The sequence below is a fragment of the Hyperolius riggenbachi genome, chromosome 9, assembly GCF_040937935.1.
Source record: "Hyperolius riggenbachi isolate aHypRig1 chromosome 9, aHypRig1.pri, whole genome shotgun sequence".
Classification (NCBI taxonomy): Eukaryota; Metazoa; Chordata; class Amphibia; order Anura; family Hyperoliidae; genus Hyperolius; species Hyperolius riggenbachi.
In genome coordinates, this window is record NC_090654.1 from 113,850,436 (window position 1) to 113,868,203 (window position 17,768).

General features: G+C 44.1%; 1 protein-coding gene across 1 annotated transcript; it reads right to left on the minus strand.

The window, feature by feature from the left end:
* Nucleotides 1–12,736: 12,736 nt before the first annotated feature.
* On the minus strand, nucleotides 12,737–17,021 carry CHAC1 (ChaC glutathione specific gamma-glutamylcyclotransferase 1). The gene is made up of 3 exons (XM_068251668.1): nucleotides 16,802–17,021; nucleotides 15,880–15,915; nucleotides 12,737–14,303 (listed from the first exon to the last, which is right to left on the minus strand). Exons 1-3 carry the CDS (start codon nucleotides 16,991–16,993, stop codon nucleotides 13,896–13,898), a joined length of 636 nt encoding a protein of 211 aa, XP_068107769.1. The 5' UTR covers nucleotides 16,994–17,021; the 3' UTR covers nucleotides 12,737–13,895.
* Nucleotides 17,022–17,768: the final 747 nt, after the last annotated feature.

Below are 17,768 nucleotides of genomic sequence, written 5' to 3' on the forward strand. Positions count from 1 at the left end.
GCATTAAGCTGGTAGATAAGAAAGGAGTTGCCCTCCCATTCCTGTAATGACTAGTGAGGGATGAAAGTAAAGTTGTCACCTTTGAATTGCTGTCTCTAACCTGAGAGTATCCCAGCACATTTCTGGCCTGAACTTTGACCCTTCAGGGCTTATTTCCAGTAATGCCCTTTTTATATTGTTATACACAATTACTAGTTCCAGTAAGAAAGATTGCTAGTAAATTTAACACCTAAATGGGCTCTGCTGATTGGCAAAGGCGGCCAACACAGTAACACAACATTGATGAGGCTGGTGCTACTAATTAGCTAATTAAGCTGTAATTGTTTCATGTTTGCTCTGTATTGACAGTTGAAACTGATGAATTTCCAGTAATCTTCCACAAGTCTCTTTTTTAGAAATATATGTTCACAGTGACAGTTGCATTCCCTGTGACAGTAGGGATCAGGAATGCAGCGCCACACGTTACCCACCCATGCATTACGTTGCTGATGCGCTGCATTGGGGGCAATGAGAAAACTGAAAGTTTCTTCACCCTAGTGAAAAAACGGACCGTTTGAAATACTCCCACTTTGGGGTTGGGGGTCTGGGGGGAATGTTGGGAAATGGAACAGAAGCAGCATAACAGAAACGGAGTATTAACAGAGTGAAAACGGATCTGATCGACTGATGATCAGATCCGTTTCATGGATCAATTTGCCTCTTCAACGCAAGTGTGAACCAGGCCTAAGTTTTGCTGGAGGGCCCGGGAATTTCTAGTTAAACCCCTGACTACTTCTATTTTTTATGATTGATATTATTCAGTGTGAACATATTTGAATACAAAATGTTCATCTTGATTAGAAAAGAGAACTGCAGACAGAGCTAGAATACCAAATAAAGCTTTATATTCCCAAAAACGACCCTGTGACAATATCCAAAGAAAAATAAGGAGGCTTCCACCGGACAACGTTTGACATTCTAGCAGATATTTCATCATCCCTGCAGAGTGACTTCTCCAGTTGTAATGGGTGATGGAGATTCTCTGGCATTTTATAAGTACTGCTAATCCAGTTCCTCCAGCCAACAGATTCAGTAATTGCCACTATTAAGCAGATGTTAATAACTGTTTAATAGTTTTACTGTCTGACTGAAGCTGTCTTCTGTTTCCAAAATGTGTAGGCAAACCAAAGCAAACAACATTCTACATTGATGACAAGTGGTGTTGAAAGCTACCTCACCTGTTAAACCTTCCTCCATAAGGGAGGTTCACATTAGTGTGGCATAGGGAGAGCCAGGGGTTGGGGTGAGAGGAATTACTTACCTACGAGGTAACATGCCACAGCTTCATTTTCCCAGGTTCAGCAGGCACGTTATGGAGAGGTTCATTTACAATAAAGAATTATGCCGCTCAGTTAGCTTTCACACATATCGCGTTGGCCCATGTTGCATTACCTTTTTTTTACTGCAAGGCGCCGCTAGGGTAATGAAAATCTATGGCATCTTGCACACTTGTGACATGATGCAGTGCAACGGAAGTAGTAAATACCATAGCCACCACAAAGTCTGCAGTGTGTTGCTGCATGGTCTGTGCTTCCCGCACTGACTATGGAGCAATGATAGTGAACACGGTATGTGTGAATCTCGGTGCACTGTGATAATTTAGAGAAGTACTACCTGTCCTGCAGTCCTATCAGTATTACCCTGTTGCTGCAGTGTGCAGTAGGGTAATGTCTATGGGGAAATGGTGTGGTGCGATTGTCCTGCAGCGCACATGTGTGAAATTAGCCTTAGGGTCCGAGACCACTAACGCAGTTGTGCCCGCTTTTCAGTTACATATCAATGTTACAGATGCTGAAAAGCGTACAGAAGCGGACACAACTGCATTAGTGGGCTCAGGCCTTTAGGGCTTGTTTCCATATGCAATGCAGGAACCGTCAGAGTGGCTCTGCATTGCATCACGTGATTCCACGAGGCGGTGCTTGCGATCCCATTCATTATAATGATTGGGATTGCGGGCACAATCACCCCAAAATGCAGGCGACCAGGCGCATTGCTTCAGTGGTGAATCGCATCACATGTATGGAAACATCAGACAGTGCAGTCTATGCACTCTCTGATGTCCCTGCAATCGCGTTTCCATGAGCGTTGCTTAAAGCGCACATATGGAAACGAGTCCTTAAGTATTGTTTTTTTTCTAGCTTGATGTAAATTGACTCTTTCACCCCTCTTGTCAACCATTTCTTTTTACTGTCCTAAGTGTGCATCTCACTGTCCTCGAAAAGTTTTGAGTGAGCGCTCCTATAGTGGCTGTAGTAAGTGGATTGCTGTAACACGACGATGACATTTTTTCTCATAGGAAAAATAGTGTAAAAGGGACCAACCAGTAGGCACTCAAGGGTGCAGGTTGGTCACTAAGCAGCCAAACAGAGACTTCCCTCTTACTGCGGCTACCCAGGCACTCACAACCTATACCTGGGAAAGAAAAAGGGATCAGAGTCCTTAGTATCATAAATTCCTTTCGGCAGGTTTTACACTTAATTTTGGCATAGCACCTCAACACCAAAAATGACACACAAGTGACCCTGCGGTGGAGTGCGCTGACAAGCACCATATGCATAGGCCCGACCTCCCCTCGCTAAGTGACGTACTTCCAGCTGGACAGGAAGTACGTCACTGAGATTCCCGTTGTCTGCGCATGCCAGTCGCACTGTCAATTAAATGAATGCGTCGCCCATTGACTCCAATGACTTTTACCGCCGCTGCATCACCGCAGAAATCTTACGGTAACAAGCTGCAGACTTTGCGTATGTTTAGCAGCAATTTGGAAGCTACCAGCGCAATGGGGCACAACATGGGAAGTGTGCAAGGCCCCATACACTTGCATTGTTGTTGTGTTACACTACAGTAAAACAGGGTAACGTAACGCACACTTATAATGCAAGTGTAAAAGGGGCCTAAAGCAAACCTGAGCTACATTCTTCTTCACCTCATAGTATTTCTAAAATATAGATCTGGCCGAATAAAAGATAATACAGTATTGCAAAATTGCAGTATTCAAACTGAAAAAGGTAAATTATGCAAAATGAATGTTGATTTGGGTAACATAGGAGAGAGGAACCACTTGCTGCAGTAGGTGGGGGACTTTAGGGACCAGCTGCAGAGGCCCTGATATAACAGACACTTCCTCCTCTACTCTTCATATTCAGGTACAGACATCGCCAATATGTACAGTACATCTGATATTTTCACTATTGTTGTAGTGATGCCACATCATCATAACAGGGACAGAAAGAGAGATGGAATTCTAATTATACATTTTGCCTTCTGAAATCAGAAGGTATTTCAAATTCACGTGAGTAAGACAGCTCTCCTATGATGCATCACTTCAGCTCAATGAGCGTAAATCCTTACTTTATTTTCTGACACGCCAAGCATATATTCAGAGCTGCTGGTGTACAGCGTGACTATAGCTTATTCATTTTACAGGGCCATTTAATCTAACATGCAGACAGTTGTTTCAGTGCAAGGCAAAAACTTACATGGCTCTTTGTTTAGGCTACATTCACAGTGACATGTTGTGGTAAGTAGCCTGTAAAAACAGAATTGCAACAAGAGTCACTTTGAAGCATACAGGGAAGCATACAGCCCATATAAAGTATGCTTCACTCACCACTCTATTAACATACACATTGGCAATTCACTAAGATCATGCTGGAGATAATAAGGCAAGAGAAAACTTACCTCCACATAAGAGAGAGTTATCTTATCTCTTCATTCCTTAAGTTACCTCCTCTGTAATTAAGTTACCTCCTCTGTAGTTATTTTACCTCCTCTGTAGTTATTTTCACACGCAGTTAATAAACAGCCTGTCTTTAACTCTGGAGTTATTTTAAGGATTCAAGAGTTAACTTAAAGACAGAAGAGTTAACTTTAGGTTTGCCTGAGGTAAAATGTTTCCTGAATACTACATGCCTTATCGCCATGGTAACAACTCTAGAAGAGTTATTAAAGACAGGAGATAAGCTTAGTGAATTGAGGCCATTATGCGGTACCACACTGCATGCACTATGTTAGGTAGACAGATTCTATCACACCGCACTGCGAATGCGCAGATATGACCGTACCATCACAATATAATTGCATTGCGTTAGCAATATATACAGTATATTGTCCACGTACATGAATTATGGGTGCCTTGGAAAATCAGGCACAGGGAAACTATTAAATTTCCATAGTAAAATATCATTAAATCTAACCGATATTTTACTATAGCTAAACCTAACCTTACTCTCACACAGAACCCCCCCCCCCCCCATACAAACCCTGATCCTGAAGGCAAATGCTTAACCGCCACCTGCATAAACCCTGGTCCTAACACTTACCCCCCCCCCCCCCCGCACAAACCTTGGTCCTGATGCCTAACATTTAGCCCCCCCTCCCCGAAACAAACCCTGGTCCTGACGACTAATACTTAGCCCTCTTCCCTGCACAAGCCCTGGCCCCAGGGCCGGCCCGCTCATGAGGCGGGGTGAAACATTTGCCTCAGGCGGCAAACTAGGGTCGGCACCCGCCCGGGGGGGCCGGCCGCCGAGCCGGAGGGGTAGCGGGCAGGTCGGGGGTGTTGGGCCTAGCGGTGGGGAGGGGGGGTCGGACCCCCCCTCCCTCGCCTGGGTCCCCCGATCTGCGCTCCCCTCCAGCTGTAATTAGGAAGCAGCCGCTTGCAGATCGTAAGAGGCAAAGGGCGGGGAGGACTCACCTTTTCCGCATTCCAGCGAGCGCTCCACTGACGTCACTTCCTGCATCGCCGCCCACTGTATTGTAAGTGGACGGCGATGCAGGAAGTGACGTCAGTGGAGCGCAATTTTCTCCTAAATTTGCCTCAGGCGGCAAAAAGTCTAGGGCCGGCCCCGCCTGGCCCTGATGCCTAACCCTTGAAAAGCCAAAAAAATAAAAAAATAATATACGGTATATATTGCGGGTGCCCAAAAATGCCCCCAAAAAAGAAAACGAAAAATCAGCAAATTCGGTATATTTGGGATGCCGTTCTGCCCAAATTTCCCCTTTGGCGCCGGCTTGCCGATATTATATACGGAAGACAATGGCGGTGCCCGATTAGTCCAGGAGCCCCATTGCACCCGATTTGACTGATACCGTATTGTCCAATGCACCTCAATGTCTGTCAATGTAGCTTGGGAAGCTGGAGTTTTACCGAGTCCCCAGTTAACTAGGATTTTTTAATTACTTTTAACTGTTTAAGTATCTGGCTGAAGTTGTCTACTGTTTCCAAAGTGTGTAGGCAAACCAAAGCAAACAACACTCTACTGTATGTTGATCACAAGTGGTGTTAAGGGCCCTTTTCCACTATGAAACGATTCCAATCGCGATCGCAATCGCGTTTTAATTTCCACCATGCGATTGCGATTGAGCTACTATACTCATTATAGTCCAGCTCAATCGCATACAAAACGCGGCAGGACGACGATTGCGCTTTGACCAAAATCGCATCGCAATCGGATCGCACTAATGGAAATTGCTGCTGCAGTTTCCATTAGTTTAATGTACCTTGCGATTTGCGATCAGAAGCAAATCGCAAATCGCAGGCTAGTGGAAAAAGGCCCTAAAGGCCACCTTCCCTGTTAAAGTGAACTGAGCAGCATAATTCATTTTTTACTTAGTCTCCAGTTAACTAGGATTTTATAGGGGGCTAAAGGTATCTAAAATCGCCATTTGCTACGCTAAATATAATTTCACCTTTAAAAAAACAAAAAGGCATTTGCAAATATTTAGCTCCAGGTAAACAAGGCTCCCATAATGCAGTTCAGCTTAGTGAGTGAATATGTCAATATAGTCCGAAACAGGCAAAGAGAAGTGGAGGGAACCGCTCACTCCGTCCAGGACAGTGCTGGGACCAGGACAGCCAGTCCAAAGGTGAACGTCAAGCAAGGGAAGGTCCGCACAAGTATGATGTGGTGATTTGGATACGTCCATAATAAAATTATTTATCTTTTATGGACATTGTGCGGACCTTCCCTTGCTTGATAGTCCGAAATAGCTGTGTGCTAGTAGAGAGAGAGAATACATTTACTGTTATGCTGGGAATACACGATTCGTTTTTTAGCTGATTAGATGGTTTGATAGATAATTTCCGACATGTCTGATCTCTCTTTCGATTTTTTCGCTGCTCAATTTCTGATAGAAGTGAATGGAAAAAACTAAGAAAAACGAGCGGAAGATAGGAGAATCGACTGCAGAATCCAGCGGCAAAAACGATCGAGAGGAGAAACGCACGGCATAAACGAACTGTGTATTCCCAGCATTATGGAGCAATGAAGAGTGAAAGTTCCCCCTGTACAGATGTAGAGAGTTAGCCCAGATGGTGTTATATTCATTGTTATGCAGAGCTGAGCGGTTAAAGTTTTTGTTCCCGGTTATGAGAGAAAGTTATGCCTCCTACAGTATGTGCTCACTGTACTAATCCATGTGACAAGAGATACGTATTGTTATGTACTGTATCAAGTGCTTGGGGGCCCTATATAAAAGTCGCACCGGGGACCATAGCTCTTTAGCTACGCTACTGCTTTCTGACAACTCTGGATTTAGACATCTAGTATAAACTACGGTACGTTTTACTGTTGTTTTCAATGTGCTATTAACCTCCTCGGTGGTATGATTACTGAGGGAATTTACTTCCTAAAAGCGGTCCAATTTTTAAGGCATCTTTTACACTAGCTGGGTAAACCTGCACTGCGTTACACTATTTTGCTGCAAGGGGCCGCAAAAGCAATGAAAGTATATGGAGACTTTCACACTTATTGTAGTCCCTTGCGGTGCGCCGGTAGTATCCAATCCACCTCAAGGGCACTTACTGCAGGAACCGCGCTTAACACACGGTTCTTGAAGTAATGTAAGTCTATGGGCGACACAGGTAGTGTAAGCCATGGAGCATAATGCATTGCGACACACGTGTGGACCAGCGGGAATCCCAGGAAAACTAAGTGCCGTACTTCCTGCCCAGCAGGCAGCACGTCACTGAATGGGGCGGCGCTATGCATATGACCCTGTTCGTGCACTCTGCCGCATGGTCATATGACTGTCATTTTTCCTCCCCTCCCCCCAGCGCCCACACTGACCTCTACCTCCCCCAACACCAACAGTCACCTACTCTTCCACCAGCACCCATACTGACCTCTACCTCTCCCAGCACCCACAGTCACCTAGTCTTCCACCAGCACCCACACTGACCTCTACCTCTCCCAGCACCCACAGTGATCTTTCCCTCCCCCAGCACCCACAGTCACCTAGTCTTCCACCAGCACCCACACTGACCTCTACCTCCTCCAGCACCCACAGTCACCTACTCTTCCACCAGCACCCACACTGACCTCTACCTCTCCCAGCACCCACAGTCACCTACTCTTCCACCAGCACCCACACTGACCTCTACCTCTCCCAGCACCCACAGTCACCTAGTCTTCCACCAGCACCCACACTGACCTCTACCTCCCCCAACACCCACAGTCACCTACTCTTCCACCAGCACCCACACTGACCTCTACCAGCACCCATAGTCACCTACTCTTCCACCAGCACCCACACTGACCTCTACCTCTCAGCACCCACAGCCACCTACTCTTCCACCAGCACCCACACTGACCTCTACCTCCCCCAACACCCACAGTCACCTAGTCTTCCACCAGCACCCACACTGACCTCTACCTCCCCCAGCACCCACAGTCACCTACTCTTCCACCAGCACCCACACTGACCTCTACCAGCACCCATAGTCACCTACTCTTCCACCAGCACCCACACTGACCTCTACCTCTCACAGCACCCACAGCCACCTACTCTTCCACCAGCACCCACACTGACCTCTACCTCCCCCAACACCCACAGTCACCTAGTCTTCCACCAGCACCCACACTGACCTCTACCTCCCCCAGCACCCACAGTCACCTACTCTTCCACCAGCACCCATACTGACCTCTCTCCCCAGTACCCTCCCATGGCACACATCCAGAACCAGCTTGGTACTCACTAATGTCCTGCCCACTGCACCTACATGCACCCAGTACCTTTTCTTGGCCTGTACCCAGCACTAATATGGCTGCCTGAACCAATTAGCACTCATATGGCACCCACTATTATTTATCACCATCTGCTACTCATTCAGCACCCAATACTGCTTAGCACTCACTGCAAATAAACACCCCATACAAACTGGACCTTGGAACCCACTGAAGCTTGGCACAGACTGTACTTTGGCACCTCAGCACCCACTGAAAGTTAGCACAAAATGGACCCTTTAATCTTACCATCCACTACGTCTTGGCACCCAGTTCACTCACCAAAAAAGGAGGGTGGAGTCAATGCATCCATTGCGACCACCAATCCCAGAATATGAACAATAAATGTATTGGATTATCAGACTTGAGTACTGTATGTGAGGAGCCAAGACAAGCAGACCACATCTTAGCAGAAGTGTCTCCATGCTGATAGACGGCCTTTCTGTAAGATAATACAGTATTAACTGTTTTGGTCCACTTGGCAAAGATGGTGCAGTAACCTGTATATAGTGTTTTGTAAGCGATTTACAAATTAAATGTAGAGCTTCAATCACAAACTGCTTTAGAAATTTGTTTGAAAAAGTGTCAGGTAATATGTTGCGTTAGCATACTTTGGCATCACAAGTCAAGGGACAACATATGAGATCATTTAAGAGCTTAAAGGACAACTGTAAGCAGAAATTAAAAAAAAAAAAAAAAAAAAAAAAAAAAAGAGTTTAACTTACCTGGAGCTTCTACTGGCCCCCTGAAGACGTCCTGTGCTCGCCCCGGGACATACCGATCCTCCAGTCACCCACTACAGCTCACTTACGTTTTCAGCGACTTTAATGTCACCGGCCACTGCAGACGTCCTGTGCCCACACCGGGACAAACCGATCCTCCAGTCCCCCGCTGCGGCTCACTTCAGTTTTTAGGTGACTTTCATGTCGCCAGCCACTGCGTCTGTGCGTTTTTTGTTCGCACTCCCGTCGCCAGGAGCTTCCTGCTCAGACACAGTATGAGAAAACCTCATACTGTGCCTGCGTAGGACGCTCCTGGCAATGTGAGCGGGAGCTAGGAAGCTAGCGGCCAAAGTCACGCAGGTGCAGTGGTGGTGACATTAAAGTCACCTGAAAGTGAGATGCAGTGGGGGACCAGAGGATTGGTATGTCCTGGCACAGGGGGCCGGTAGAAGCCCAAGGTAAGTTAAACTCCCCTGCTTACAGTTGTCCTTTAAGCTGGAGCCAATAGTATTGACCTTAGGGCAGGACTTGCTGGAAAGCATGGCAACAACATACTGTTTGGTGTACAGAACTTCCCAGAATTCCCAGTTGTGTAGGGCCATAGTGACTGCTATGGGGCCCAGTGTCCCTGGCAAATTGGGGATCCTTGTGGCAGCTGAGGTGTAGAGTACTGGCAGCAGAAACAAAGAAGAAGTGACTTACCTCTCTGACTCCACTGGCGATCTGCAGTCTCCTGTCATCCCCATCGCCTTGGCTATAGCATGTTATATGGCGAGAGAAGATGCTCTAAGCATAGAGACAGAGATGCCTGGAGAAGATTGCTCATTGGTGGTGAGGAGTCACTTCACCTATGCTCCTGTTGGAGACATCTCACGATATAAAACCAAGAACGCCGTGCTGTGTCCAAATGAAAGGAAAAACATTTCTTTTGCACATATGTGGAAATATAAATTGACAAAAATGAGTCTATTATAAGTATATCTGACTAGCTGACAGTGGGAGCCTTAATTTATGCAAAAAGTGAGTGGCAGCATGACATCAGAAAATGTACACTACTGAAGTCCATTTGTGAGCTGTATACTAATCTGGATTTATGCTGGGAATACACCATGAGTTTTCTCAGCAGAAAGGTGGCTTGATAGATCATTTCCTACAAGTCCAATCTGATTTTGATCGTTTTTCTCAATGATTTTTTCATAGAAGTGAATGGAAATTAATCAGACAATTGTTCGGTAAATCGATCGGACTATAAAACTGCCAAAAATACTCATCTTGTATTCCCAGCATTATGCTAGGAACACACCATACAATTTTCTGGCAGCTCGATTATTTCCAACATGTCAGATCTGAATATCGATCAATTCTTCTATTTTCTGATTTTAATTTTTTTTTTTTTAACAATTTTCATTCAGTTCTATGAAAATGGATAAACAAAAAAAAAAAAAAAAAAAAAAAAAAAAAAAAAAAAATTCAGATGCGACATGTTAGAAATAATCTGGCAGGTAAATCTGCCAGAAAGTTGTTAGGTAGGCAAACTGGCATGGATAGCTGTTCTTGGTCTTGATCTTTGATAAGATGGTCTTCAGACTTGAAAGGCTGTTTCTGAGGCAGATACCATTGAAGAAAATGTAAACATATGAGACAATGAGCTGGTGAAGACAGACAACAGGTGGTTAGTCTGACTTCTACTATACAATCGCCCCATACATGTAATGATTTGTAATCAACAGATCGCATCCGATCTGCAAGATGTATGTGAATGCAGCTGGTGTAAAATTAATAAGCATCTGACCAAATTGTAAGTAGTGAATTTTAGGGACTGCTGAGTTTGAGCTCTTTAGAACAGGCACAAGTGAGAATGGCTCTATGTAGTCAATAAATTGTGGTGTTACAAATGCCTATATGTAGATTTTTTCCCTCTATTGTGTTTATGTACATATTGCATACTGTGTTTTTCTTCACAGGCTGTGTATGCTTTGTTTGCTTCCATTATGCTCCTGGTGATGCAAGCAGCTATGTTTTGTTATTTTAGCATAATAGTTTACATCACATGCTTTGAGGTATGATCAATCTATGAGGTGTGTGCACAGTCCTTGTCCTGCCTGGGGGATGGTATGTCTGATGCAATTACCAATGATGCAATGGCTGGTTGTGGACAGTACAGTGTAAATCTGAGATATTTGACTTGTTTTCCACCTTCACACACAGCTGGTCTTCAGGCATCACTTCCAATTTAAAAAGGATGAGGGTATTTTTGAATGTAGTGCAATTTGCCTGTAACTATGAACTGAGTGTTGTACTTCTATATATTTATTTCTGGAGCGTTTACAGCTGAACAAAGTAGTTTATAATAAAATTACTGAAGGGAATGAGCCTAGCTTATTTACATATTAGCTGCAGTAAAGGGAATGCCTGAGAAAGAGCTGCAAGTCAGCCATAAGTATTTTTTTCTCCTTGTGGGTTTTTTGAATGGCCAATTATTGGAAGAGTATTAAAAAGTGCATTTAACCAAATAGTGTTTGGTTATTTTTTTAGGCAATCACAGATCTGCATGTTCACAAGTTTTGGTTTATTGTAGAAAAGGCTAATACAGTACACGATATACATAAGTACACAGGAGCAGTTACTGACAGATGCTCCAGACATTAACAAGGGAAGCAATGGAGCAAGCTAACAGTACAGACATTAATTGCCAGAAAAATCACATTACTGGTCACAGCCTGCACTCCCACTATGGCACTAGAAAAATAACTCGTTACAGTAAAAATCTCTTGGATCACATACTATGGAATGCAACAACTAATGGAAGTATGACACTAGATGCAGCGCTAACATCATACAGCACTTGTGATCTACATGTAACTGCTGTGTACAGAGGATTGCATTCAGCTGTCTGCATTACACTTGTAGCTGCTAAGTACACTGCTGTTATAAAAGACTAGCTGTAACCAAATACTGTGAACTGTCAATGGCAAATTATATAGCACATCGCTCCACTGCCTTATTGCACATTCCCCATATCAGTCAATTATAAATACATTGGAGAGATCTATCAATCCATATTCATGGTAGGTAGACTCTTAGCAGCATAAATTCCCTTCCCCTTACAATAGAGGGTTACACTGGGCACTTGCATCATTTAGGCATCGTCTCGCCTCCAGGGCAGACACTAGCAACGCTTCATTACATGAAAAGGACCGTTTTAAATCCAGCTTCTTGAAGTCTCAGCACATTAGTTTCTTGATTCCCACACTCCTGAAGGTACAAGTCGTGCTGCACTGGGCCCTGCGTTAGATCCGGACACATCACAGAATTAAGACCTGATCATCTGTCACTGAAGCAGGAGAATGTCACCCCAATGCAAATAAAGCTCATTCTAGTTCAGTTCATATGAAAAGCATGAAGAAGGCTTTGAAAGGCATTCCTGTAAGAGGGACTGGGTGTTCTTAATGCGCAGTAGGATCTCATCAGGAGATTATAAAGGGCCAGGAATGGATAATGAATTCACCTTCCTGTAGTAGATAAGCCCCATAGTGTGTGCAAATAAAGATTCAGATGCATATTAAAGAGCAGTTTTTAGGAAGTGGATTTTCCCACAGAAATGGGTCCCAATCCTGTCCTTAAGGCTCAGCAACAGTGCATGGCTTACCCTTACCTTCCAACTTTGAGCCAGCAAAAATTAGACAATAAACCCTGCGCCAATTTTGCACTACAGTGTGTCTAATGGTTTCCCTTATACCCTCCCTGGTTGTGTTTGGTGCCCCACCTCCCCAATAAAGGTTACCCATGTGGTTTAGGGCTAACCCCCTAAACCCCCCCCCCCCCCCCAAAGCTTCCATAGCTGTGTTTAGTGCCTCCCTAATATAGGCTTCCCATGTGTTTGGTGCTCCTTGCATTATAGCTCTCCCTGGTGGTGCAAATGGCCCCTGTTTTGTACTCCCCCCTCCCCCCCCCCCACCCCATGTGGCTCACCTCTCCAGAATCCAGTGCTGTGTTCTCCAGCTAATGTGCAAAGCTGATAATTAGTGTTTTAGCAACAAGAATGAGCATGCACTGTTTGTTAGACTTCAGGACAGGATTAGGGACCACTGGGCTGTTTTATTAAGACAGGAACTATTAAGGTGGTTGTACCCAATCAGAATCATTGTTTCATTAAAAATCTGAAACCTGATTGGTTGCAGCATGAAGCTGTTCCACTTTAGTTCTTCATTCCCGTCATAATTCTGCAGTGCTATTGCCCAGTTCACATAAGCATTGATGAAGATACCCAAAGTCCACATAGTCTTCTGTATGGGGAGGGGTGCCCCTGGATGGGGGTAGGGCATAGTTGGATGCAGCCCCCAGGCACAGCCTGAACACTGCATACGTTCATTAGGATATTTTGCAGAAAAAAAAAAAAAAGTTTGACTTAGCTGCTTGTGCACACTATGCTTTTTGGTATACTGTTTCTGGACCGGTAGATAGGCCATGCTTGATTCATGCAAGCTCACCCTTTCAGGTCTGTATGAACAATGCTTAAGGCTGGTGTCAGATTAGGGTTTTCACTGTGCAGTTTTCAATTCAATGTAAAAATGCCAATTTGAAATCAACCTTAAGTGTGCCAATCAGCACTTACACCAAAGTTGAGGTAGAAAAAAAAAAAAAAAATTAAAAAAATATAATAAAAATAAGGGATACCAGCTCCCTTGTAAAAATCAATATTAAAAATTAGAATTACTTTTGTTCGCATACACTGTCCCACAAGTGAGGAGTCCATTTACTGCAAGGCAAGTTTTCTATGCAGCACAGTTAAAGCATTATTGGTGTGCTAAGCTGCTGTTTTACAATTGAAGGTGACCACACTGTACAATCAGAATGTACACTCTTCATATAAGTCTGACAAATGTGTAGCCTGAGAGTCAGTTGACCATAAGAGGAGTAGATTGTTTGGAATTCCCTTCACACCCATCGATGCTTGAACACAAAAATGAATGGATTGTACAGTGCGTGGCCAGCTAATAACTAGCAGAATGTTTACTTTTAGATCTGCAGCAGTTTGGAATAAAATATCCGAGTGTCTGAGGACCTGGAATATGGTCAGCTGATAGACGGTCAGTTCTGAAGTCCTGAGCATGGTACAGAGTCAGTCTCAGCTGAACATTGGCAAAGGGTCCTCTGTGCTGTTGCAGTATGGGAGAATGGCCAACAAGGCCTCTTCTATGGAAAAGAGATGTTTATCTTCAACCTCGGGACAAAAGTTATGCATAAAGCCTGCTAACCGTAAGAGATACTCAATATTGTGTCCCGTTCTTCCGCTGCAAGCCACAATCTGAGCTGCAATGTCCTCCTCAGAGGCTGGTCCGAGGTAGTTTGAGTTCTGTGGCGTGGCGATGTACACCAAGGCAAGCAGTGCTCCTCCTTCCCCCTGGTCCTGAGGGTAAAACTTCACCAGTTTCGTTACGTAGCCTCCAAGGACAGACTCTCGCACATTCAGATACTGAAGAGATGATGCAATCTGATCTCCACGCACTTCATATGCAATACCCCATGTGCATTCCTAAAATAAAAACAAGGCCACTGTTAATGCCAGTTCAAATCTTCAATTTTTTTTTTTTTTTGCATCTAGACAGAAAGGCAATCACACTGAAAATAAGCAGCACTTGCTTGTGTAGGGCTGCAAGAAAGGGCTTCCCAACCAATTTAGGGTCATATATTGTGCAATGGCTTCTGCAGCACAAATACACAGGAGCAGAAGACTGAATACTTCAGACACATCAATTCCACAGACTGCAATACATATTCGCAGGGAGGCTGCAGGCATAAATGCTATCCCGACCCCAAAGAGTTGCTCAATATTTTGGAAACAAGTATGCAGAAGTGACTAGAGAGCTGATCACCTACAGACTGAGGAAAGAGGTCATAGGGTCATTGCATTAAGGCCTCGTTCACATCATTTAGCACAGATGGCTGTGCGATCGGAACACAACGCGTACAATCGCACGCCATCTGCATGGTTGATCCCATTCATTACAGTGAATGGGTCAGCACTGCGATTTCCCAGGGAAAAAAAGAAAAACAAAACACGCAGCAGTATGATAGCACATTGCACATGAAGGGAACGGTAGAAGGGTCCCTATGCCCCTCTACAGTTCTTGCGCGTCGCACACTATATGTGCTCTCGAAATGCGCACAGCACCATGTATAGTGGGAAAGAGGCCGAAGAGTAGAATAGAAATGCTCTGAAGCCAGGCTGCAGCTGTTCAGCCAATGAAAGATATTGCACAATAGACCCAGGAGCTAGCTTACCCTGAAATAACCTCCAGCCCTATACAAACCAGGTGCTGCTTGGCTTCAGAGTGCTCACCTTGCCCCCCCCCCCCCATGCATAAAAAATGTTGGCACACAAATGGAATTAAATCTATAGGCATGTCAGTCTGGATTTGCATTGGAGCACATTACATACTGGACTGAAAGCGACTACACATCCAATTTTGATTGGAAGATTTTACCACTTCCATGTAGGAAATGCAACAGATTCTGAATACTATTAGGAGTGGTAAAATTAGATGTATACACCCTTACTAAAACAAGTCTATAGCATGCCTGGATAAATTTTGAAGACCCACAGACACCTAAAAGCCCATATAAAGAATGATGCAAAATACAGGATTGCTGTATTAAATTGGAATGTACTTGTACATGTGACCACTCCCCTTTATACAAGCACTTGTCTAAGCAATCTCCTACACAGGTTGCACGATGATATTCAGAGCAATGTAATGTGCACCAGTTACCAAGTTGTTATGCCACAGCATTGCCATAAAGCCATGAATGTCTGTGAGCTGAAGTCTGTGAGTATCGCTATACACCCAATGTTAAAAAGAGGGGCTCTACTCCTACTCCTCTGGAGCAAAACATGCTAATGTGGAGAAGATGCTCAAAGCGGCTAATCAGAATCCATGATCTGAGAATCTGCCACTTTTGCACCAGTTTTTCTTAGCACAAGAGTTAAATACATGTATCCCCATTAAAATAGATAAATCTCCCTTGCATTTTGGATATGTGCAATTGATGAAGGACATTCCTGTACTTCACACCATTTCTATTTATAGCAATTACAAGATTCAACTCACCTCATAATCCTCTTGCAAGGTCACCACTCGCCCAGGCTGCAAAGAAAAAGAGACATGTATTGAGAGACCTGGATATTCTACGTAGTAGGACAGAATACACAGCAAGCTTCCACATCATAATGCATAGTACAGGACAGTTTGGTTGCTTAGCTTTATTGCCATATAAAAATGATATAATCTGCAGATGGTGCAATGCATGAACTGAGAACCAATACAGGAAATGGGACATTTATGACAGGACTCCACACAGCTTTCTGCACATACAAAAAAGGTGAAGAGCAGCAAAGGGTTCAATGGCAAATAGTGGTATTTTGTTTCAAACAGGCTACTGCAAATAACCACTATATACACAGTAGTGGTAGTAGTAGTACCACCTAGCTGCAATGAAAGTCTATGAGCTGTCTGCCACTGAAAAGTGACAATCTCAGCAGCTGATCTAACATGCATTCAGCATTTTCCATCAAAGCACAGGCTGCCAATAATAAATCTCATGACCCTTTTATAAGTAGGATATCAAAAGCAGAAAACAAACAAAAACAAAACAATTACTTGCAACTGCTTTATAAAATATCACCCAATTAAATATAAATACAATTAAGCTATGCACTCATAACACACTTGAAGGGATATGGAGGCTGACATTTATTTTTAAACTATGCAAGTCTACTGGCTATCTTGCAGATCCTCTGCCTCAAATACTTTTAGCCACATACCCTAAACAAGCATTTAGGCCAGGTTCTCTGACTTAATTACCTGCATGCTTGTTTCAGGTCTGTACTGCAGTCAAAACGATCAGGATGTCAAGCAACAGATATATTTAAATGCAAATAAATGAGGCAACTACCCTAGCCCTCACTCAGTTCAGGTCTACCCCCGTTCTTACTGAAACCCCAATAAGATGAAACCCCAATAAGATGCTCACCATTTCTGGGCTGCCTCTGTGGAATGGATCTCCTTGCCAAAACTTGCGGCTGTAGCCATGTATGAAACCAACTTTACTGGAAGTAAATTCAAAATCCGGCTTCCACACCAGGGAGCCGTAGCCAAATATCCAGAGGGACTTAGTAAGGAAGGCGTTATCCTCCATCATGGCAGTGATGAGATTGTCGGGCATTGCTTGCCTATGGCACACCGCGAACGGGCACTCAGATAAAGTGGTACTGATGCAAGCCCTCGCCGCCTAATATACCTCCCCAGTCCTATCGCCCCACCCACCAGGCAAGCATGGGCAGAAGACTGGCGAACTGGAGACAGCGCTAACACTAGTTTCACTATAAGGTCTCCTCTGATTGGTCGATTCGCGTGTCAGTCAATCTCTCCTGCTCACGCCTCCCTCTCTCTGTGACAGAATGATGCAACTGCCAGAGCTGGTTTCAGAAGAGCTTCGGCTCATAGAGCAAGCAGGCAGGAGATTGCATCAGAAGGCTGTGCCTGTAATGCCGCTGCTGGCCTATGGGTGATCTAGATTAGAACAGCAGAAAGAATGCTATTGCAGTGAAAAGGCACAGATTTAGCTTTAGCTTCTTGATACACTTCTTGAGTATTAAGAAATTCGGGAATTATCAGATATTTATGTTGTAGTGCTAAAAGATAATAATGTAAATTGATGTGTATATTTTGTAGGAATACTCAAACAGGGTGACAGACTGAGCTAAAAAAATATATACTGCACCCACAGCATAGTAAACAGAAAATAATACTATCTAGCTACCTCACCCACTGTTGGAAATTTCTGATGAGTTCTAGTATCAAATTCAGGCTATTACCAACTTGTGAATGCAACCATAAAAAAGGAAAGGCTGCATGCTTGCAATTTTTTGTGTATGTCTGCAGTTCTGGCAGAGGTGCGAATTTCCGCATCCAAAATGCAACACATGTTAGTGAATGGA

What these genes read in the sequence shown, in the direction of transcription:
- CHAC1 (XM_068251668.1), bottom strand. Translation starts at nt 16,993, where the DNA reads ATGCCCGACAATCTCATCACTGCCATGATGGAGGATAACGCCTTCCTT. An exon ending in ACAGAGGCAGCCCAGAAATG is followed by an intron (nt 15,916 to 16,801) that starts GTGAGCATCTTA and finishes TTTTCTTTGCAG; the next exon opens with CCTGGGCGAGTGGTGACCTT. An exon ending in CCTTGCAAGAGGATTATGAG is followed by an intron (nt 14,304 to 15,879) that starts GTGAGTTGAATC and finishes TTTTTATTTTAG; the next exon opens with GAATGCACATGGGGTATTGC.